At 44.3% G+C, this 22,793-nt stretch overlaps 1 protein-coding gene across 1 annotated transcript; it reads left to right on the top strand.

The window, feature by feature from the left end:
- Positions 1–1,730: 1,730 nt before the first annotated feature.
- Positions 1,731–18,616, top strand: vcanb (versican b). Its single transcript, XM_068753158.1, has 15 exons — positions 1,731–1,791; positions 1,983–2,414; positions 3,756–3,930; positions 4,062–4,189; positions 4,374–4,670; positions 7,371–8,207; positions 10,262–10,446; positions 11,313–12,657; positions 13,042–13,155; positions 13,283–13,396; positions 15,741–15,899; positions 16,595–16,677; positions 17,428–17,572; positions 18,107–18,289; positions 18,375–18,616. The coding sequence occupies exons 1-15, from the start codon at positions 1,731–1,733 to the stop codon at positions 18,614–18,616; spliced, it is 4,500 nt and encodes a 1,499-aa protein (XP_068609259.1).
- Positions 18,617–22,793: the final 4,177 nt, after the last annotated feature.

Here is a 22,793-nt window from a genome sequence, read left to right as displayed (position 1 = left end):
CTGCTGGCGGCTAGGATTTATGGGAAATGATGTTTGTTCAAAAAACATATATATATATATATATTATTGCTATTTATTTTTCTAAAGGACTTATAAAGGTGGAGTTTGTCAGTCCACAAATCGTGTATAGCTGAAGTAGATGAGATGCTGAGTGGCATTGTGGGAAATGTAGGATGCAAGTGTGTGAACAGTGAGCCTCTTGTTCTCTGCTGAACAGATTGAGATGATTTCTTTTATTCAACCAAAATCATTGGGAGGACAAGTAAAGTCTGGACTCTCTCTCTCCTTTTCCCTGTCAGTGTCTCTCTCTCTCCCTTCCCTCCTTCAGGCTTTCCTCATTCTCACTTCCTCCATCTCCCCCCCGTGCCCCTCTACTCCTCCTGCAGACTTTGTCACCCTGCTCCTCCTCCCTGCGCTGGGCGGTATACTACGGGGAGGTGTGTTGCGCCCCTCCTCTCCTTAATGCCGGATAAACGCTGTGTAAAGTGGATTTGAACTCGCAGCCGGTGCTGAGAGCAGGAGGAGGCGGAGGTCCGACCAGGCAGCTCACAGAAGCTTCAGACTTTTGCTTCGTTTTGGGGATTTCTGCTGGAAAAGTCAGCTGGATTCTGGACTTTTCTCTCTTTTTTTTAGGATTTAAGAGGTAAGAAATTAAATTTGGAGAATATTCTTGCTGAAAATATTAAATTTTTCATGCTTCATTTACTTGAAACTACGCATGTATGTGATTATTTTTGACCAGGACTGTTTCTGCTCCAGGTTTGTTGGGTGGGCAGGAATGTTTCCACGTGATAAGACCACTAGATAGTAAACCCATTGATAGGAAGCGTTTAGAGCCATTTACATCCTTTAATCCCTCCAATTATGCAGCTGTGAACTGATCCTGGTACAGCTGTGGGACATCTGTCTCATTGACATCTTTAAATCAACAAATTAAAAAAAGATGAAAAGCAATGTGGGGATAATGTGTTATTACACAGGATGGAAATAATATAATTTATCACGCAATTGCTACTTTCCTTGGATTTCTTCTTGCATTAATTCCCTTAGTTTTAAATATTTCTTACAACAATAATGAATAAACTCTTGGGTTGGAGCCACGGGCGGACTCTGGCTGTTTTAGGGACCGGGGCAAAAGGATGAAGAGGCACCAGTGTGAAACGTGGAAACGTGTTAACACTGATTAGAACTCTTTCATAGTGTAATCCAGATCTTAAAACAACAAGACAGCTCTAATAAAAAGCTGGAATACTCGATCTCAATGAGGTTAAGAGGGAAGTTATGGACACAAAATGGGTGCGGGGTTAGGAATAGGTTGCGGCATTTGGTGGTTTCCAGAGCATGACTTAAAGACTTTCGTATTTCTCCACCTAAATTTCTACACATAGCAACAAAGTGATGCTTTATGCAATCGAGGAACTGATGTTGTTTTGATTTTTTTTGTTTCCATAGTTACAGTTTCAGTTAAAGTCATTCTGACTAGGATTTCTCTCAGATGTTCATAACTCAAATGTCAGCATTTTATTTATTTTTTTACTATGACACATCATTTTTATTCACTATTTGTCTAACCGACTTCCATAGATTACAGTACGTCCTCTGAGATGTTTGATAAGGACATAAAAACTTTATTTAACCACAACATTCAGCTAAAAACTACTCTGTTACATTTCATTTTAAATGACTCTCATCTACATTTCATGTTTTTTTCTTCTTCAGGTTGTGTTGAGATGATTCCACACATCTTCACACTCCTACTCTACCTGGTGTGTGTGCGCTCCATCCGACCAGGTGAGTCCATCTTCGAACTGAAGCTGCTTCATGCATGACTTCGTGCGTTTAAAGTAGTTTCACACCGATCAGGGCGATGGTACGATTCCAGGAAGAAGGAACAGTAAAAGAGAATAGAGTGCATATTTTGAAGTTTCTATGTTGAAAGAGTTGAATGGCGTTGCACGCTCATCCGTGGTCGTGTTTTCCAGCATCATCACACTCGATGAAGATGGAGAAGAACCCTCCAGCCGCCGGCTCTTTGGCGGGCAGGGTGGTGCTACCCTGTAACTTCTACATGATGCCAACGGCGTCTCCCAGCAGCCCCACAGACACGCCCCCTCCTGGGCCCCTCCTCCAAGGCGAGACTCCTCCCACTAGCCCAGCACCTGAGGAGGAGTTGAGGATCAAATGGACCAAGCTAGAGGGAGAGGAGGAGACGGTGGTGCTGGTGGCGCAGGGCGGGGCAGTGAAGGTGGGGCATGACTACAAGCACAGGGTGTCGGTGCCCAGCCATCCGCTGTCCATCGGGGACGCCTCTCTGATGATAGTCCGGCTCCGGGCGAGCGATGCGGGGCGTTACCGCTGCGAGGTCATGCGTGGGATGGAGGATGCCCAGGACACCGTCCGCCTCAGTGTCACTGGTGAGTATAACAAGCACACACCGCCAAAGGTGCACTTTTATAGGTCATGTTCACAGTTAGGATCCAGAGTCTGGTTTTAGTGTCTTTCGGCCTTTGTTTTGGTTTTACAGCCAATTAATTTGTCGTTTTGGTTGAGTCTGAGAGGCAAGCACACCGTGATAAAACCTCTGAGCACAACCTGCTCAGCAAACACACACAGCTGGAGACAAAGTGGTGAATAATAGTAGCAGTTAGTGGCTAAAGAACCGCACATTTTACTCGGGAGGTGGTGGAGACCAAAACATATTGTGTAAACCTCCAACAAGGACACGTCTGTTCAGAAGGGCTGAGTGAGTATTCTACAAAACAAGTACTTGTACTGCAAACGAGTAATGGGACTATTTGAGTATCATGTAAGTGTCAGAACTAAATGCACATTTTCAATAGAAGCTAAATCTGGACTCTTTGTGGTTTCTTTTGGAACACAAAAACAATTACAGTCAAAGAACGAAAAAAATATTTGCAATTTGGGAGATAGACCAAACATAATTAATTTGTAAACCCAACTTAAAGCTTTTCATTTTAAATTCTCTCATTTCAGTAATTGATTAGCCGTTTCAAGTTTGTCTGTTTTGCATCTTTGGAGGCAGCGCTGCGATCTTTGTATTTTGAGTACTAAATATAGCAAATGTCAAATACTTCATGGGATCAGCCACCAGAGTTCATCCTGTAGAAACACCAGCCGTTGTTCCCAGACATTTACTCAGCTGGGCAGCTCCAGACAAAGATGCTCCCCATGAGCGACACACAACTCCCCGTTTAAGGAGTCAATCTTCTATTAACGTCCTCCGGCAGCTCTGCCAGGATGAGGTATGATCCCCCCCCCCCCCTCCCCCAATCCAGCTGAATATAAAGGACATAATGACACAAGACAATAGTCGCACAGAGTCAGAGATAATGGAGCGGCTCGTGTTTCCTAACGTAATAATCCCACTTTTCCATCGCTGGAGTTCTTCGGTCGCCAACCGGTGCAGACGGCATTATCCCAAGAGTAAGAAGCAGCAGCTTTGTTTTCTAAAATGTAAAGTTTCATTCATCAGCAGACAAACATGTTTATTTCAGGAGTGTCGCTGCTACAGTTTTATGAGTGGCTAATGCTAGCAACGTTTAAAAACCATCTCTGTCTATGGGACAGATGTCTCTAGTCAAATTCTTCATACAGTGAAGGTACTGTGAAGTTACAGGCGCGGAATTCCAGGTACCGTTTTTCTGGTGTTCAAAACTGGCCCCCCAAATGCACCAAGGAAGAAGGAAGCCCCCTCCGGCCTCACTCTCTTCCTGTCCTTCCCGTTCCCCGTCCAGGTGTGGTGTTCCATTACAGAGCTGCCGCTTCTCGCTACACCATGGATTTTCCTGGCGCTGTGGAGGCGTGTCTCTCTGTGAACGCCACCATCGCCACGCCCCAACAGCTGACGGCTGCTTTCGAGGACGGCCTCGACCAGTGCGACGCGGGCTGGCTTGCCGACCAGTCGGTCAGGTGTGGCAACGTGCATGCTAGTTTCAGGCCGCGGCCTCCAGCTTTGGTCCATTCCGAGAAAACACTTTAAGCACGCTCAAATATTGCAACTAAAAGTGGTTGTTCTTTGAATTATGCGCCGGCTCTTCCAGGTATCCAATCACGCAGCCTCGTCTCGGCTGCACTGGCGATCTTACGAACAAACCGGGAGTGAGGACCTACGGCATCCGCGACCCCGCAGAGAAATACGACGTGTACTGTTACATGGACGAACTACAAGGTGAACACTCCGTTGTTCTTTAGTCCTGTGCTGTGTGTGTGTGTGTGTGTGTGCCGAGGACAGAGGATGAGCAACACAATTGGACGTTCCATCAATCAAACTCAACAATAGCTTTCACACTCCAGTGAGGCGCAGTGAAACACGAAACTTGTGGAACGTGTAAACCCTTTTTTTCCGTCTCCAGGTGACGTCTTCTATCCTCCGTCTCTCAGCGATAAACTCACCTTCCAGCAGGCGAGGCGGGAATGTGAGAAGCACGGCTCCGTGTTGGCGTCGCCTGGCCAGCTGTTCGCGGCCTGGAGGTTGGGGCTGAACCGCTGCGACTACAGCTGGCTGTCCGACGGCAGCGTCCGGTACCCCGTTAACGTCCCCAAGCCTCAGTGTGGGGGGGGCATGCTGGGGGTCCGCACGCTCTACAAGTATGAAAACCAAACGGGATACCCAGACCCGACCGACGGATACGGAGCTTTCTGCTTCAAGGGTGAGGCCCGTGAGTAAAATCTCCTGCTAGCTGCATCAAAACGGCAGCGCAGGATTCTCCTAAACTCCGGAAGAAGACGGAGTAAACAGAAAAACGACTCATACATTGTGTTTGAGCCAAGTCAAGTGATTCCAGGCCTGGGATGCGGAAGTCCCATCTCAGGAGGCCGCTTAAATACTTGGAGTACCACCCCAAAACGCTTCTTGTTGGCTGGCAGAAAGTATTCCAGTATTGCCGTTCCTCCTCTTCTAGGGAAGAGTCGGATACTGATCAGAGAAATCTGCGGTTAAATTGGTCAACTCATTTGGTCCAGACTTTTATGCTCTTTCAGTTTGATCTGGTTTAACAATTCCAGGCGTGAAAGCTTCTCCACATCCAACACCCAGTCTTTGGTCCAACACAAGAGAGGTGGTCTCATTTCTATAGTGAAATTAAACTAAATGTAAGGAGAAACTACAGCCTTGTTTCGGACCCTGGTTCTGATAATCAGGTGTGAGAACGCCCTGAAACTTGCTGACTAAAAGAGTAAGACTACATAAAAAAAAACAATCATTCACCATTTGAACTTTTAGTTTAAAGGTAACATTGAATATTTGAGGTTAAAAAAGGCTGTTCAATGATTTTAAAATCAATCTGGATCTTCTGGAGACTCGGATTACATCATATTTGTTTTTTGGGTCTCATCTTTCCTCAAGTGTTTTTGGAGAATGCTGCTGTTTTACTGTGAAGCCCCGGGAATGTTTCGTGAACTAGGAACTTTCTGGATTTCCACAGAAAGCGACGACAGAGAGGGGCAAGAAAGAACAAACGCTGCAAGCCAAAGGCAAGGAGGTTAAACTCCTTCTGCCCTGTTTATGGTGTTACGCGTACTTTATGAGGGGAAAACCCAAATCATGCGCTCGAACATGGATACTGCAGAAGGGGGACAGGTCCCTAATGCTTCACAGCTGGTCCCGGCCCATACAGACAGACAGACAGACAGACGGAGGGAGGGAGGGAGGAAGCGCACATCCAGTTCTCCCATAAGTATCATCATCATTAAAGGCACTTTAAAAAGAGAGGCCAGTTTAGTCTGTGCAAGCGTGACGTAGGTTTGCAACCAGGAACCGATTAAACTCTCCAAACGTGATTCTGCACACGTGAAAATAATTCGGAGAGTCGCGTGTTTGGCAGCGTGACGGCGTTCCGAAGGCCGTGTAGGACGACGATGCCAAGCGGCGGGATGCGTGATGTAAGGTAAAGTGACAGTATGAGGACAGAACCCGGTCCCAGACAGACGGCTTCTCCTCGCCAAAAGCATGACATCACGTCTGGGCGGGGCTCCACATGCATGCCGGGGCCTCCTTCATATATGTCAGAAACGTTTAATTTGCTGAAAAATACTACCTTTATGAAGCAACCCCTGACCTGCTTTTGTTTCCGGAAACACGCCTGCAAATTGAAAAAAAAAACCTCAGGAGGACATTGCCTTATAGTTTTTGACAGGTGTGGTCCCTTACTTGTCACCAAGGTCTTCCCACCTCCTCTTCCTCGTCTCCAGTGGTAGAATAATAGAAGTTCTTATCTCTCTCTCGAAATCGTAAATAGAAGAGTTTTTAGAAACATTACTGATAAAAATCATGTGGAAAAGGAGGCTGTAGAAAGAAGTCTGGAACATTAAGAGGGAGAACGATAAACGAAGGACGCCCACCTTCCCGTCTGTCCATGCGTTCCTCCTCTGGAAGGATGGAGGGAAGTTTAAATTGGGTTGATTAAAGCATTGTGTCTGAAGACGCTAACACATGAGGTCAGCACACAACAATTTCACAAAGGGCAGCGTTGTGTGCGGGATTTGAACTTAGATTCCTTTCCTTATTCCTATGGTGTGTATTTATTCATGATGAGATAGAAATCTTTGCTAGCATCGCGTCTTAAGTTCAAAGAGGTCTGAGTCATTAAGGCCTCGGGAGGATCTGCTTAGGATTGTGAATACGATTAGAGGAGAAAATGTGAAGAGCAGCTTTAGCAATAGTGGAAAACTGCTGTACTCTGCTCAGACATTATCGCCCTCAAAATAACGCTTTCTGGCCAGTTTCATTCTTTCAATGCTGAAATCAAGAGTTCGGCAGTATCTGGGCATGATTCTTGTTTTATTTTCAAAAAGATTACTTCATTTTCAAGAAATAAAATTACAAGCTGACACATTTCCTTTTATAGCCATTGCAAGCTAACGGACGTTCCACATCTGCTAGCATTTTCCAGATGCTGTTTTTTGGTTTTTTTTAATGACTCATGACGATGCTGATTCATTCTGTAAACATTTCTTCTTAGATATGAATTTATGACGTTAGCCTGACTAGACCGGCCACATCCGGTTTACTTGCACAATATCAGCTGTTTATACTGACCCAACCAAATATAATCGTTTAAATAGTTCTATGTGTTAACACAAAATAATATGTGTAGGTGCACAGACAAATTCCAACCCAAATCTGAAAATTCAGTTGGAACACTTCCATTTAGCTTTGCCGGCCCATCGTGTCCAAGCTCTCCAAAAATCTTCTGTAGTGAAGTGAAACATATTGGGTTGAAAAATGTTGGAAAAAAATGTCCATCAACATCATGAAGATTGTCATTTCCTATAATATAATGTTTCTGTTTGGGTTCAAATCTTAATTTCTGCTGTCCCCCCCCTCTTCTCTATGCTCGTTTTTTGTGCAGCTAAACTACCCGAGCCGACGACATCAAGCCCCACAGACACTGCACATGTTCCAACACCCGGATCAGTCCTGGACCCTGAAAGAGCCGAAATTCAGGCAAAAGCACCGGATCCAGTCACATATTCACCGACAGAGAGACCACACACCGACGTGGACCGCACCATCGTCCCTGAGACCCATGGCCCGATGTTTGATGAGTACGATTTGCAAGATTTAAGTGATTCACATAGAGTGGAGTCAATACCACATAGGGGAGATACTTTGCTCCCCATGGAACTCCCTCCTTTACCCACCATCCGCTCGGGACCTGAACGCCTCGACGTCTCCCATGGGGGAGAGGAGGGAGGCCAACCAGGGTCAGGCCGAGGTGAGAGTGGCAGAAAGGGAGGCAGTGGCGATGACAGCCCTCGTGGGACTGAGTCAGGAACAGTAGAAACCCCAATGCGGGTGTGGCTGGAAACCACATCAAGATCAAGTTGGTCCCAAGAGACCGTCACACGATCAGAGCAGGAGGTGAGAACAGATTCAAGACCATCAGAACCTCTGGAGATGGACTCAGACCGTGTCACCTCTGGACCTGGGACAGAAGCCACGGATCCATCACAGCCCCCAAAGCTCGCATCAGAGGTGGCTGTTCCAGAAACTCCAGAACCAGGCATCCCAGCCAGGACTGGAGATTTGGGGCAGCAACCCGCAATTGTTTTTAAAGAGGATGTCACCCCCAGAAGTACAATTACAATTGATATGGACCAATCACTGGCCATTCCTGATATTGATTCATCAGCCAAACCGCCTTTCCATCTCATCATCGTCAGTGTGCACAACCAGAACCACTCAGGTGAGTTCAGATGCCATCAGACGGGTTGATGACCTCTGCTGATGAATGTTATTGATGACTGATGGGAGCTGCATCTGGTCTAGCACTAAATACATGCAACCACGCATGGGAGTATCGGTCTCAAAATGGTGGGTCTGAAGATTCCTTCAGTTTCAGTTTCATCCTGTGGCAGAAAGCATCTCAACCTATCAGAAACCCAACTGCGCCGCCTTGGACAAATAGATCAGCCAATCAGAACATGTTCTGTGTCCAGGTCTTTTCCTTCTGCTGACATTCTGACATTCCTCTGGAATCATTGCACTAAGAGGAAGATGAGCAGAAATATCGGTTAAGTCTTCACTAAATTCACGAGAATAGAATATTAATAATAACCCGTTGTCTTTGGAAAGACTTACAATGTCAACAATTTTCATTAAAACTGGCCTAAAATACTTATAATAAATATGTTTTTCTCTGTAAGGCTATAATGTCCAGGCTTTTATTCTAACCCTACCAAACCGGATCATGTGACTAAATATGATAAAACTAATAAGGACATTTAGTCTGCGCTGAGACTAAATTAACAGTATTAAGTTAGTAATCCGTGACCTTCACTGAACTCTAACTTGTATTTCCTATTTGTTAATGTACCCTGGCCCCCACAACCAATCCTTGTGCTTTGGGACCAACAGTCTCACATTTCAGACTTTCAGCTGGAACATTTATTTTTTCTGAATGCGATTGTGTTTGTTTGGTGGTGCTGACACAGTCTTCAGAGCGATTGTTGTCTTCAAGGGAAACAACTAATGGTTTGTTACCTTTCATATTTACGTGCCACACACAAACAAACACTGTTTGCAGAGCCAGATGTGGAAAGTTGTGACACACAGGTTTAGAGCTTAACGTATTGTAAATATCTCACAAGTTTATTTTGTGTATTTTGCTCTTTTTCATGAACAGACATGTTTACTTGAATATCTTTCATGACAAATATGTCCTGTTTTAAGGACTTTAAAGTTCTCTAATGGATTTAATGCATACATAGCCAAGAAATGAGACAATAAGAGGGACAGTGAAACTTTGATGGTTTGGACATGTCCAGAGGAGAGACGGCCCAGGAGAAGATACATGGACGTAGTTAGGGAGGACATGAGAGTGACTGGTGTTGGGGAGGACGATGCAAAGGACAGCGCTACCTCGCTGGATATGAGTGCTTGAGTAAATCTACAGACAGCTTTCACTGCTCAAGTTAAAGAAAAAAGAAATTGAATCCATGACTAGAGAATGAGACTTCGGCCATGTGCCAAGGTTTGCCTCGGGCCCCACAATCATTAAACAGGAGCGGGAGGTTTGGCGCAGGGGGGTCAGTCACCCACCCCCACACACAAGCTCAAATGTTTATTTACCTCCAGCCGTGTGGTACCATCTTCCGTGAAGGAGTGTTTATTTTTTGACATGTTGGAGGCATTTTCTTTTGCACAGGTAATAAATATCAACACGTAATACAGGCCATGGTTAGTTTTTTTTTTTTTTTTTTGGGTGAAATGTAGCGGCTGATGTAGACTAGTCCAGTTCCAATAGCAGAGGCCAATCTGATCTCAGGTCTGCATTTGTGTCCAAGTTCTAATTGTGACTCCCCTCCTCGATATAGCTTCCATGTGTACCATAAAGCCTTAATGGAGAGAAACAGGCATGCATTGTTTGAGAGCGGCCCCTGGCATCGACTGACGTGAATCATAAGCTGATTCACCATCCAGATCTACACTCTGGCTCTTTTGAATAAACATTAGAAATGAGCTGAGAGCCTGAAACAGCAACCGGACCAAGGAGGATGAGTTTATTTTAAGGCTGGTCATACTATCTCAGTGCAATTTAGGGATTGAACCTTGTGTGACATTAGCACCGAGCATAGTTCAACAGACCAAAGACTGACAAAAACATGTCTATCGTTCTGTCGTTAATACCTGAGGAGACAGATCCAGTTGAAATCGGGGGAAATTTTCACAAAATGATTTTGTTTTTGGACACTTTTAATAATATGCAACATTATTTGTCTGTTTGTTCTTTGTCTCTAGTTGATCGCATTGTGGACATCTTGACTCAACCTGTGGACGGCCTCACGGACTCCCACTTCCCTCATATCACAGACCTCTCCCAGTTTACCAGTGAGGCCGTCCAGTTCAGCGGAGATCTCGATCCTCTGGAGCCCTCTCCCGTTGGCCTGCCTCCAACTGTCAGCTTTGTCAATGGAAAACATGAGGTACAGTATTGCAACACATAAAATACAGTACGAGTACTGTACATATTGAATGAGATCTGCGTTCAGAAAACACAAAGAGCCGCACCTACGTGAGATTGTATACGGCATGCTATTCGGGTCGTCATCCAGTTAGCATCAATGGGTGAATCGTTCATTTTGTGTCTACTTGTTTTTTTGTGAAAGCATTGTTAAAGTTTTGAAATATACACTAATGTTACTGTATTTGAATACAAAAAGTGTTTGTAAGCGTGTGGGTAATACAGGTAATGCAGTAGAAGGTGAGTTGATAACAGTAGGGAGGGTTCATAAAGGTATAAATACACGTAAAATAAATATGGTGTATCCACTTTGTGGGTTTTCACCTATCCTGGAACATAACACGAGGGACGACTGTATTACTGACACAAACATGGAAATGAAAGACACAAAAACCTTTCTTACTTAGAATCTCACATGAACCTCCAGTATTGAATACGTATTCTAAACTTCCTCCTCAACAAATCTGCCTTCTTGGCCCAAAATCCACCCCTAGAATATTTTTTTTTGTCCAACTCTGTTGTCAACATTTGAAGACATCTTGCCGACAAACAAACAAAGCTTAATTACATAACCTCATCCGACCGTTCTTGGCAGAACAACAAAAGCAGAACTCTAAATGAGTCTCACAGAGTCGTCAGATATTTGAAATCAGAACAAACCTCTTTGATATTTTTTGGCATGGCCCTAAATGAGTCCACAAGTAGATTCTGACCAAAGATACTGGAGCCAAACCAAGTACCAAGTACTCAGTACCAACCAAGAACCCAAACTAGATTTATTTTCCTTATATCTTGCTGATTCTCGTCTTTGCTCATCGATCCTTTCAGGTCACATTTGAGCCAGACATGCCAGAGGAAGTCAGAGGAGATCAGTTTGAGACGGCCACTCCTGTTCTGGTAGGTGATGTGGAAGAAGGAGAAGAAGAAGAAGAAGAAGAAGAGAGGGAGGAGAACGTGACTCCCTTTGACTATGGTACCATAGAAATCCACACCGAGGAGACGCCTACAGAGGAATCTAGTAATGCAGTCACTCATCATACGGAAACTGAAGCAGTCACAAGTTTCAAAGTTGTTCCCAAAACAACCCCGGGAGTAAAAAATCAGGAACCGCATCAGACAACAACTATGACCCCATATACACTCCTTGTTTCATCACCAGCGCCAACCACACCCTCATCCACAGCAATCCCTCATGTCTCCCAGCCCGTCACTGATGGGGTCTCCGCCTACGAGGACATGGAAGCCTCTGGAATCCACGGAGCAGACGAAGAAGTCGCTTTGCAAGAGGGCTCAGCGGACGAGGCTTTGCCTACCCCGGTTTCAGGCAGCCAGTCCGGTTTCATGACGGATGAAACTGAAATAGGAGGAACTGAGCCTCCTACATTCATCCCAGCCACACAGTCGCTGGAAACCAGCACTCGGGCCCAGGTCGAAGAGTTTGAAGGCTCTGCTTCTGGGGAAGACGAGGCTTCAGGACAAGATGTTTACCCGCCAGAGACACCCACATTCACCAGCACGTTGCCACCCATTGATTCTACACTTTACACCCAGCAGCCGCAACCTGGTGCAGGTGCAAAGGTCACGGGAGTACCTGTTGTTTCACCATCAGAAAAAGGGGACGTGTCGGACCAGCTGTCAGGAGACGGGGCGGTTTCTGCGGATCATGGCGTTCTGGTTGACCTTCCCATTGGGTTCACTGGTACTGTTTTACCAGACATGTCAGCTGTGACCTTTGCAGACCAAACCACACTCACCAAAGACACTAGGGACAAAACCTCAGAACCTACCGTGCCAAAATACTCGACACACCCCTCGATTGCTACCACAGGTTCCCAGGAACCCACTGTTGACGCAGAGTTTGAACCGACCACCACTAAAGCCCACACAGAGCTGTCCAGCATCCAGACTGAGCAGTCCACCACAGCTTCCCCACAAAACACAAGTCAGACGATACTTTCCACGACAATGCCCTCGTACATTGTCGTGGAGCACAGCCCCCACTCCGTCCCCGAGTGGGTTCTCATCCCTGAACCTGCTGCCACACATCTTCCGGAGGTTGACTCTGTGGACTATGATAAAGAAATTGTTCCTTTGCTGGAGTCACGCCCAGAAGACCAGGCAACAGAGCAACCAGAATTCGGGACTGACTCACCTTATTCTGTGGATGTCAGAGGTATTTCGCCTTGTTTATTGTTAGTGATTGTTGTCTGTTGTTCTGTAAACATCACAAAGACCTATTTAATTTTTTTCAGCTCTCTAATAGTAATATTCAGGTGGTGAATGGGAATGGGGAGGATGAATGGGTTTTGGGATGTCACAGATTCCAGCAAAACATAATCCAAACATTTAACAAATGTAAAAAATAAATATTGCAAAAATGTCACCTCAGGTAGTTAAAAATGTCAAATCAATTAATGAATCTATTTTTCCTTTATGTGCAAGACCCATGATTTCTCTAAACCTCTATGTCCACATCTTCAATCAGAAAATAACCGGTACAATTATTATAATTGGAACACTCAGGCGAGATTTTAAACTTCTGCTTGTATTCGTGCAGATCGGATGCCCTGTTCAACCAGCTCTTGTCAGAATGGAGGCTCCTGCTATGGAAACGGCGCCCGAGCTCTTTGCCTGTGTGCACCTGGATTCACAGGAGAGCTCTGCGAAACAGGTGCGTGTCTGTAGCCACAAGACACACAGTCATGTTTCCTGAACAGGCGACACGGCCCCCCCCCCCCCCACACACACAGTGACGGATGCCCGGTGTGGGATAATGCAGGCCTGTGCTGTCTCTCCAGATGTTGATGGCTGCCAGTCCAACCCGTGTCTGAATGGAGCCACCTGTCTGGGTGGAGTCACCTCCTTCACCTGCCTCTGTCTGCCCAGCTACACCGGCGAGTTCTGTGAACGAGGTCAGCTGAGTAAAGACGTCACGTTTAAAAGTCATTTGGTTTCTGCAGTTTGTAGCCGACAAAATACTCGATGAATGCCTAGTTGTTGAAGTAAATACTTCTACTAAAGTAACTGAACTACATGAACTTGTATCCGGTTTTAACTGCCTTTTACATTCGTAGTCTGCTGGGACCTCAAGCAATACCTGCGACCCGGACGTCCGATAAAGTGGTCGGGGGGGGGGGGGGAATGATCGAATGAATGAGTTGGGAATGTGACTGGAAGAGATCCAGAATCGGCATTTGCATCCGTCACAACATTTAGATCAAAAAAACTGTTCAGAGATATTCTTAAATGAGCAGTACTCATGTTCAAAGCTACAAAAACAAGACTCCAGAAAATATGATGAATGCATTTAGAAGGAATCGCCACAGGTGCTTCCGATCTTTAGTCGGGAGTGTTTGAGCTCGGCTGTCCTCCTGCTCTGGTCGTTGTCTCTTCACCGGAGCAGTTCCAGCTTCTCAGCCAAGATTGCCTTTGTTATTCCAGTCTCAGCCAGACGAACCATTTCCAAGGACGAACGTTTTCCCGTGAACATTTACAATCTTTCTCTGCGCTCTAGAGAGTCTGCCAACTTTTGCTGTGCAGCGTAAGATGTTTTTACGTTTGAAAATTAATTTGTCACAGTTGGGTTTACTGTAAGTCTGGACAAACGGCTGACTTAGTTGGGAATGGACTGCGCATCAATTATTTCACTGACACCTTTAATAGTCCGAGACTATTAGTCGAGCTGTAAAAATAAATTGTGAACAATTCGTTGGAATTTGTTGAAATCAATTAAAGTGCGAGAGAACAGATAAATAAACCAAGCAGGGATCATCTGTCAAATGTTTTCTTACATTTCTCAGAAAATAATCTATACAAAAAGATGTAAGAAGTCACATATATTGATGCTGTTTATGGGTATCCAGATTATAACCAAGATTTGTCGGCTCTAATTGAGTTATTTGTAGGTGAACATTTTTCTTTGGCAGCATGGTGACGGTTAAACATGCGTTCCAAGAAATGCAGTAGTATTATTAAATGCATTATGTAGTGTAAAATACTACCGTACACGCATTCCAAAATTATACCAAAGTATAGAAAAGAAAAACAAACAACAAAAAAGCTTGTTAACCTTCGTTTGATTATTTTGTGTTTTATTGTCTTCATCAATTCTTGGTTAGAAGTTTGAGAAATTACAAAGAGGAAATCCCCAGGCCCGAATTACCCAGACTACCAGATGTAGAAGAAACCTGGATGTGAGCTCTGGGGCGTTCCGTCCATCCATCCTGATCCGCGCAGCAGCAGCAGAGACAGATCCACCGATACAGCTGTCCTCTTGTCACTTCCTGTCAGTGGAAAGAAAAAGAAAAAGCTGTGTGGCACTGAATGTGTGGTAAATAGCCTCGGACTCCCCATCGTCTGGCCGGTCTTCTGCATTCATTTCTCCGTTACTGGAGACATTACCTGACCCCCCAGGTGGCTGCACAGGGGACATATTAAAGGGTTGACAACGGCCCAAAGCCTCAACAGCAACTTTCCATCGCGGCTTTGTTGGCACAAGCACGATTCTGTGGCCACTGATACAAAACAGCCATTGTTTACGGAGTCTGGCAAAGCACGGGGCTGATTGCATGGCTTGAAGGTCCACGTGCATCAAACTGTGTGTTGCTGCAGACAATTAGAGTTCTGATGCTTAATGCAGACCAACTGTGTGATGCTGAGTTCATTCAGCGAGGGGCCTTTAGTCCCCCCGCTGGACCTCAACTCTATACCGTCTGATGTCCACGGGGGGGTTCTTTTAAAGTGTGTCCAACGCTCTATTGTTGGCTAAATGGTGCCGATTGAGCCATTAAATACCGGAAAAGGTGAAAGAGAGCGCAAAGTCTCTGCTTTTACCTCCACCAAGGAGGCTACGGTTTAGACCGTGTTGTCTGTCTGTTTGTTAGCTTATAGGATTATTAAAAACTCATGGATGGATCTTGATGAAAGAATAATTATGAATAATTGTCCTGGTCTTGTTTAGATCCCATTAAATTTTGAGAGCGATCCAGATACCCGCCTGGATAAAAATACAAAATGCATTTTCCCATTTACTTATAATGGAGGCTTTTTAATTTTTCTTGTAAAATGTGTATTCAATTCACTCCCTAAATTAGTCATAAAGAGGTTCCGATATTCACCGTCATGCAAATTGCCTGATGGATCTGATCTCGAATGAGGTCAGGAAAAAATATAACATTTTAACATTGAACACTTCATTTATGGATTCAAAATCAGTTAAGAAAATACAACTCTTCTTTTCCCCCCCCCTCTTTGCAGACACTGAGGTTTGTGGATTCGGGTGGCAGAAGTTTCAGTCCCATTGCTACAAGTACTTCACACACCGTCGTACCTGGGATGCCGCAGAGAGGGAGTGTCGGCTGCATGGTGCCCACCTGAGCAGCGTCCTGTCAGAAGAGGAGCAGATGTTTGTCAACCGTGAGTTCGTTTGAACAATCATTCCGGTTGTTCTTGGGTTCCTCGTGTCGTTCTGGAGGTCTTTTGCGTTCTTAGTCGTTAGTAGTAATCCGTTCTGGCTTCTCATGTTTCTTTTGGGGCCTCTAGCATCTTTCAGGAGGCTCTAATGGACGGTGTTTACCATCATTCTTCGCGTTCTGGCAACATTTAACTTGCTTACATTGTGTTTTGCTACCAACGCAAAGGTTGCCAAAATATAATTGTGATGAACATTTTTCTTCTGTTCCTTTTCTAAATCTCTAGCAGAGAGTTTCTCTGTTTTTATAGGTCGGTACCATTAAATGAAAGCACATGTCTGGAAAGAGATCTGTTCTCATCTCATCCAATGATGAGTCTCAGTGAGATCAAATGAGGTTGTTTGGACGAATCCCACAGACGTTCAAGGCTGAGAGTTTCAGCTTCCTGCCGACCGTCTCCCAGTGGCTGAATGAGATTTACCAAAGCAGCTCAGCCTGAACGTTTCCTCGTCTCCGTGCTCTCTAAACGCCTCCTGCCACACACATGTTCAGACCACAAACGTGTAAATCAGGACATCGACACTCCATCTCCAGCTCAGAAACCTTCCACTCCTTCACCAGCTGTGGAGCGTTTCCTGACAGCGCCGGGCTGCGTGTTTGCACGAAGTTGGCACGAACACGATGCGTTTTGCTCCGCAGGTCTCGGCAGCGACTACCAGTGGCTCGGCCTGAACGACAAGATGTTTGAGCGAGACTTCAGATGGACTGACGGCAAGCCAATGGTAATTCATTTTACTGGAACATTTCCCAAGAACGTTCTGAAAGCGGGGAACGAACCTTGGCGTGTGTTTCCCAAGAGCTAAATATCAATCTGTCAGTGTCTGCCCTTCACAGACTTCATTCTTTCTGTTAAATTATACACTCTGATAGAAAATAAAAAATATAAAAATATCTGCAGAGAAAACGTTTAGAAGACCCGATTTGAAATCTCTAAGTTGGAAACCATCAATGGGAGACAAACATATTACTCAATGGTCTGTTAAGAGCTGCAGTCTCTGCCCCACGGCGTCCATGGCAACAAGCGCATTCTATTTACAGACGGTATTGAGCTTGTCCTCTTAAATGAAGCAGGCTGTGTTTCGTGGCACCAGAATGAACCGAAGCCGTTTGGTTCTCGGGGCCGGTGCTGCAGACTCCCCCGACTGAACATCTGCGTTTCTCAGTCAAAATCACGATGACACACACTCTCAGAAATGGTGCGTCTGCTGGGAATGACCGGCTGTCGAGGCATGTGAGCGCGGTTACGCAGTCGCTGCTATCGCTCAGCGGCGGCGGCGCACCCTCGCCGGGGTGAACATGACCTCATGTTTGGTACGCGCACGTGTTCCTTTGCGTTTCTGAAGCAGCTCGCTGGAGGAGTTCCTCCTGCACGGAGGTGAAGCTCCAGGTTGGTGCAGGCCTGCGGTGTCCCAGCAGCACCGCTGCCTGCTCTGTGTGTGAATTACATCCAATAATAATAAGAATGTTTGCAGCAATACGACTTCTGGAGGCCGAACCAGCCGGACAGCTTCTTCCACTCGGGAGAGGACTGTGTGGTGATGATCTGGCATGAGGGAGGACAGTGGAACGACGTGCCCTGCAACTATCACCTGACATTCACCTGCAAAAAGGGAACAGGTACACGCGCACGCACACACGCACACACACACAGGAAGAAGCACCGTCCCATCTGAGGAAATAACAACCCTTGTGCTAACATTACCTGCAGACTGATTGGTTCTGATTGGTTCTCAGTCAATACAAATACATTTTTTGAGAATGGTCGAATCAAAATGATGCTACTTGATACCACTGGCTCAAATTCAGGGGCCTTTCTTTGGCAAAAACCACTGCGTGTTAAATAAAGCTCATTATTGATCTGACAACTAAGAAAAAGTGTCCTCATGTCTTGATGTATCCAATGACCTCAAAGGACGTCGTCGAAAGCAGCTCTCAGTTACTCTCTCACTCGGACAAGCGCTCGGGTACTTAAAATTCGGTTTTTACAATTTCATATTCAAACGGCTGCTCCTCGTTGAATAAAGTTTTATTGATCAACCTTGCGAGCTTGTCCTTGAAATCAACGCCAACCACTGCCCTGCATTTGGAGACTTTTAGCAGCGATGGCTACGAGTATGGCGCAATGACGTCTCCGTTGTCTCCCGCCATCAGTGTCGTGTGGAAAACCCCCCACAGTGAAGGATGCCCGGGTGTTTGGGGTCGAGAAGCCTCGCTACGAGATCGGTGCCCTTCTCCGTTATCACTGTAAGCAGGGCTTCATCCAGAGACACACCCCCATCATACACTGCCGGGACAATGGCCACTGGGACACCCCCAAAGTAACCTGCACCAGACGTAAGAGCTCGAACTTTTGGCTCAGAATCATATGACTGTTAAATGTTTTCAAAGCTCTTTTTTCTTTTTTTATCTGCGTCCTCAGCCGCAACCTATCACAAGTCAGTACCGTTTCTGCGCCGCATCAACCAGAACGATAGACAACACAACCAGCGCTATGGCAACCACGTCCATCACGCCAAGACGCATCAGAGTCCGAATGAAGAGGAAAGTTTCAGCATCTTCCAGAGCCTCTGGAAAGCTTTTCAGAGACGAGAGGACACACTGCAGAGGGAGAAGAGGCATCAGCAGGTCCAAACACACGCCGAGGACCAGATGAGACACTGATTGTAGATCAGAATAGGGGAGGCAGCCAAACACAAGCGGTCCATCGGTCTGACCTGACCTGTCTACCAAAGGCTCTCATCACAAGAAAACACTCCGGAATCTGGGCATAAGTGAGTTTGGTTTCTGTTTTTGTCTTAAGTAATTGATTTTTCGGTGCTAGGAAAAAGTCGTGTCTTCACAGCGTGATCGAGAATCTGAATCTTATTCTGAAGGTACCCTGTGGTGTTGTTTCCCATCAGAACTTGTTTTAAGTCCAGATGTGAGCTGAGAATTTGAGATTGTTGTGGTTTACTGGCGTCTCTTGGAGGGCCTGCAAGACGAGGATCACCATCCTAGAAACACCTGTAAACTACTCGTTTTGCAAGCTCAGCATTCAAAATCATTCAAATTCGCAAGTACAGGTGGTCCTCTCTTACCGACGTACTCATTCGACGACGACTCAGAGTTACGACGGGCTTTTTGAAATTTAAACGTGTGTGTTTAGCGACAAGGGATCGCTGTTACGACGAGCGGAATGAACTGGCAGCGGGGTTATGAGTGAGTACGTACATGTGTACAGTATAAATGGACTGAATATATACATCTCATCATTCGTTCCTCGATTCATTTTCATGTCCACTTTATCCGCCTTCCGGGTGCTGCAACCTCCACAGGGTACCTTTTAATAGTATGAGAATGCTGCATATGGTATTACGTATATTTACCGTCAGTATCGCTGCAATAACGCGAGTCTTTGCTGTGGTTTATTTTATCAGCTTTGCCAGTAGCTTTGGGAATTCAGTTAATTTTATTGATGGGCATTAACCTTGGCAAGAAAGCGAGGAACAAAATATACAGTTTAAAATTATTATTTAAAAAAAAATCCCCCCTCTTGAAGTTAGGTGGAAATGTTTTTTGGCAGGATCACATTAGAAATAAAATTCAGCTGTAATCGGGCAGGTTTCTGTTTTAACAAGTCCGTCGGCTGGTTGGTGTGTCAGTCGGCTCACTCAAAAACGACTTTTTAGGAGATAGAATTCTACAAAACGTGGTGGAAGGATGGACCAGGAAAGACAGAATGATGGATAGATCCCGGAATCTTTTCCACTTCCTTTAATACTTCTCAATGGGGAATTCAGTAACTTTGTGATACCTGATATCATGTAAATATATGATAATGTTTGACAATTTAAATGCAAATTATTATCTAAGCCGGAATCCAAGGTGAACAGGAGGGGGGGGGGGGTTCTTGCAACAAATTCACCTTCAAATAAATATCTTATTTCTATATATCCAACATTCCTGGCCGAGATATTGACTAAAAGGACTTTTCAGTTCACTACATGTTCCTTAACATCACAGCGGTGTTACAACGATAGATTTATGTTATACTACCTTTTCATCACAGAACATTGTTTTGTTTTTTCTCTGTCTTGTCATGGTTTCTTGAATGATCTCAGAACATCGGCTCCGTTTTGGGTTGCGCTCTTTGACTTTAGCTGATTTCTCCTGTAGATTTTTGTACAAAATGCTGAAAAAAGGTTTTTAAAGGGAGACTTGCAGAGAGAGACACACACAGAAATTAAGATGATTTTATTATGTGTGTGTGTGTGTGTGTCTGTGTGTGTGTGTGTGTGCGTGTGTGTGTTGTCTAGTAACCATAGATCGTATATGAAGCCAGAGGAATTTAACTTATTGTACGCTTTAAAACTATGAATGGACTGTGATATTAAATAAAGGTCATTGGAACTGAAGCGATTCGGTTAATGGCTTAACTGTTTACAGAGTCTGTCAAGAAAACATATCGGATCTTATTTACTTAGCATTGGACAAACGATAGCTTCTCTCATTGTGCTGTGACTCTTCATCACTAAAATACTTCTGATTGGCGAGTCATCAAAGCTGGAGGTACTTTTTTTTCCCCCTACAGATCTGGAATCTGTTTTTAATCCAACGACTAAGGGAATGTGAAGCTCCACCAGATGTTTCTATGTCGTCCTAATGCATTTGACCTTTTGCTCGTCGTGTTATAGATTTTCCTTTTTTATATATATATATATTGTGTGTCGGTGTCTTTGCATTTGTAAAGATGTTTTTTTTTCTACTCCCTGATAGTTCACTGTATCTGTGGCACAAGCTTGTTTTATGTAATCATTGTTTCCCATTTGAGTGTTTTAAAAACGCCTTGGTCTCGATGCTGCGTGTGCAATAATAAGAACTAAAATAACACCGCTTGTGTTTTTCCTGTTATTTTATTTTCGACCACTTTAATTGAGTTGGAAGAGTAGACATTTATTTATTTTCGTAGATCTAGCCAGATGCTACGCTACAGCTACATTCATACAAGTTAGCTCTACAGCATAGATCACTTCATTAGCAGTTAGGCTTCTGATCTGTGTGATTGATCTGTTTGAATGCATTTCATGAACAAATAATCTGCGCCAGGTTTAGTACAATTTTAAAAGGTTTCTCTTAGAAGTCGAACCTCTCTACTCAGGCTCTTTATGCGTTCGCTTTTACCTACAGTTTCCCTACAGTTTTGATCGTATACAATTAAGAGAAGAAGAAGTAGAGAATTTATGACTGATCACAAACCAGGAATCTTCACCATCTTTTGTTGAGCTGCAGTATTCGGGGCAACAGAATGTTATATATGGGACTGAATCTGAAATTGTCTTTTTAATCTTCTTTGAACATGCATTTATATGGCGATAAATAAGATTTATTGTACTGATAAATGTAGGACACTTATGCAATACCAACAGAGTTCTCCTTGTGTCACTAGATGGCGCCTCTTGAATTAAAAACATGTTTGGAAAAAGAATCTGCACACTCTTACAAAAAAAATGGTAAACTCTGATTTTGTAATACTGTAGTTTACTTACAAAATCAACTGAAAACACTGCCATGAATGACTTTGGTGTTTCTACCAAGAAAACATTTGTGCAAGCGAAGCCCCTCCCTTAGAAAACACACATTACTGCATCACCCAGGAACTTCATCCCGGCTCCAGGCGACGTGCAGACTTTTCTTTCTGCTGTGTGATTGCTCGTAATGTGAAGCCAGTAAGCCTTGTGTTTAAAAAAAACAGAGGCCGAGTCTTGGTTTATGTTTTTTTTTTATTGTCCTTTCGGATGCTGAAGGTTTCCAGGTACGCTGCAGTTATTAACAAGGTTCCTAACAAGCACATTTGATCTGATTATACACAAGACAAAAGCAAAGAGATTTATTAAATATTTTCAGGAATAGCTTGAGATTTAGGAAAATACGCTTCATTGCTCTGAGAGTGAGATGAGAAGCTCGATACGTCTCGTATGTTAAATGAGCAGCAGGCAGATATTGTCTCAGATATTGACCAGTTCTGTCTTTCGGAATAAAGACAGAACAATCGGAATAAAATCTTGTTCGGAATGGGCTTGATCGGATCAGACTAATCCGAATCGGGTGTGTACATGAAGCATGTTAATCCGATTAAATGCGTCCATGTAAATGCAGCCATTGTTTGCAGTAATTTAGCATAATAAAATTAAAATGAACAACTAGATTAGATTTACATCGCTTCAGAAGACGTTTACCTAAAAAAAATAAAAAATCACAATGCCATTCCAAACAGCATAATTAAGAATCATAGAAAGATAGTTTTACCAGTCGTTTAATGTACGGAGCGTTCAGTATCTTGTAGAAGGTCAAAATATCCTGTACCAACCTCGAGTGGATGAGCTAAAGCAGTTTTGGGTCCAGGTTGCACTTAATTGAGCTAATGCTTCATCGGTTTGCAGCGTTTGTGCTCTGATATCCTGACATGAAAGACTTTTATCTTAATGCAGCAATGATGCATTGCATTTCTATCTCATTTAATTTCCTCCCTCCTAATTTTATAATTTCCCTGAGGGAGTTTTCTGAAGGGATTAATAAAGTTCTCTCTATCTCTTTTTATCTCTCTCTATCTATCTATCTAATCTGGTACAGGTTGGTTGCAGGCCGGAACCGGGTTTGATCTAAGCCTTAGAGACAGAACAGCCGTTGCAGAGATTAGAGAGAGAGCAAAATTACTGGTTTTAGGGATTCCATATCAAACCACTGGGTGTCTAGGATGAGCTAGGTTTCTTCTACATGTTTAGTGCAAAAGTAATAAATTATATTCAGAAGTTTGTATTTTTGTATCCGCTGTTGTTGTGTTTTATATAAACCAAAGATA

This window comes from Brachionichthys hirsutus, chromosome 19, assembly GCF_040956055.1.
Source record: "Brachionichthys hirsutus isolate HB-005 chromosome 19, CSIRO-AGI_Bhir_v1, whole genome shotgun sequence".
NCBI lineage: Eukaryota > Metazoa > Chordata > Actinopteri > Lophiiformes > Brachionichthyidae > Brachionichthys > Brachionichthys hirsutus.
This window is presented reverse-complemented; position numbering and strand designations above follow the sequence as displayed.

Bases quoted from the DNA above. Each gene is read 5' to 3' on its own strand.
- vcanb (XM_068753158.1), top strand. From the start codon at position 1,731: ATGATTCCACACATCTTCACACTCCTACTCTACCTGGTGTGTGTGCGC. The intron at 4,190-4,373 runs GTGAACACTCCG...TTCCGTCTCCAG, and splicing joins TTACATGGACGAACTACAAG to GTGACGTCTTCTATCCTCCG. The intron at 13,156-13,282 runs GTGCGTGTCTGT...CTGTCTCTCCAG, and splicing joins AGGAGAGCTCTGCGAAACAG to ATGTTGATGGCTGCCAGTCC.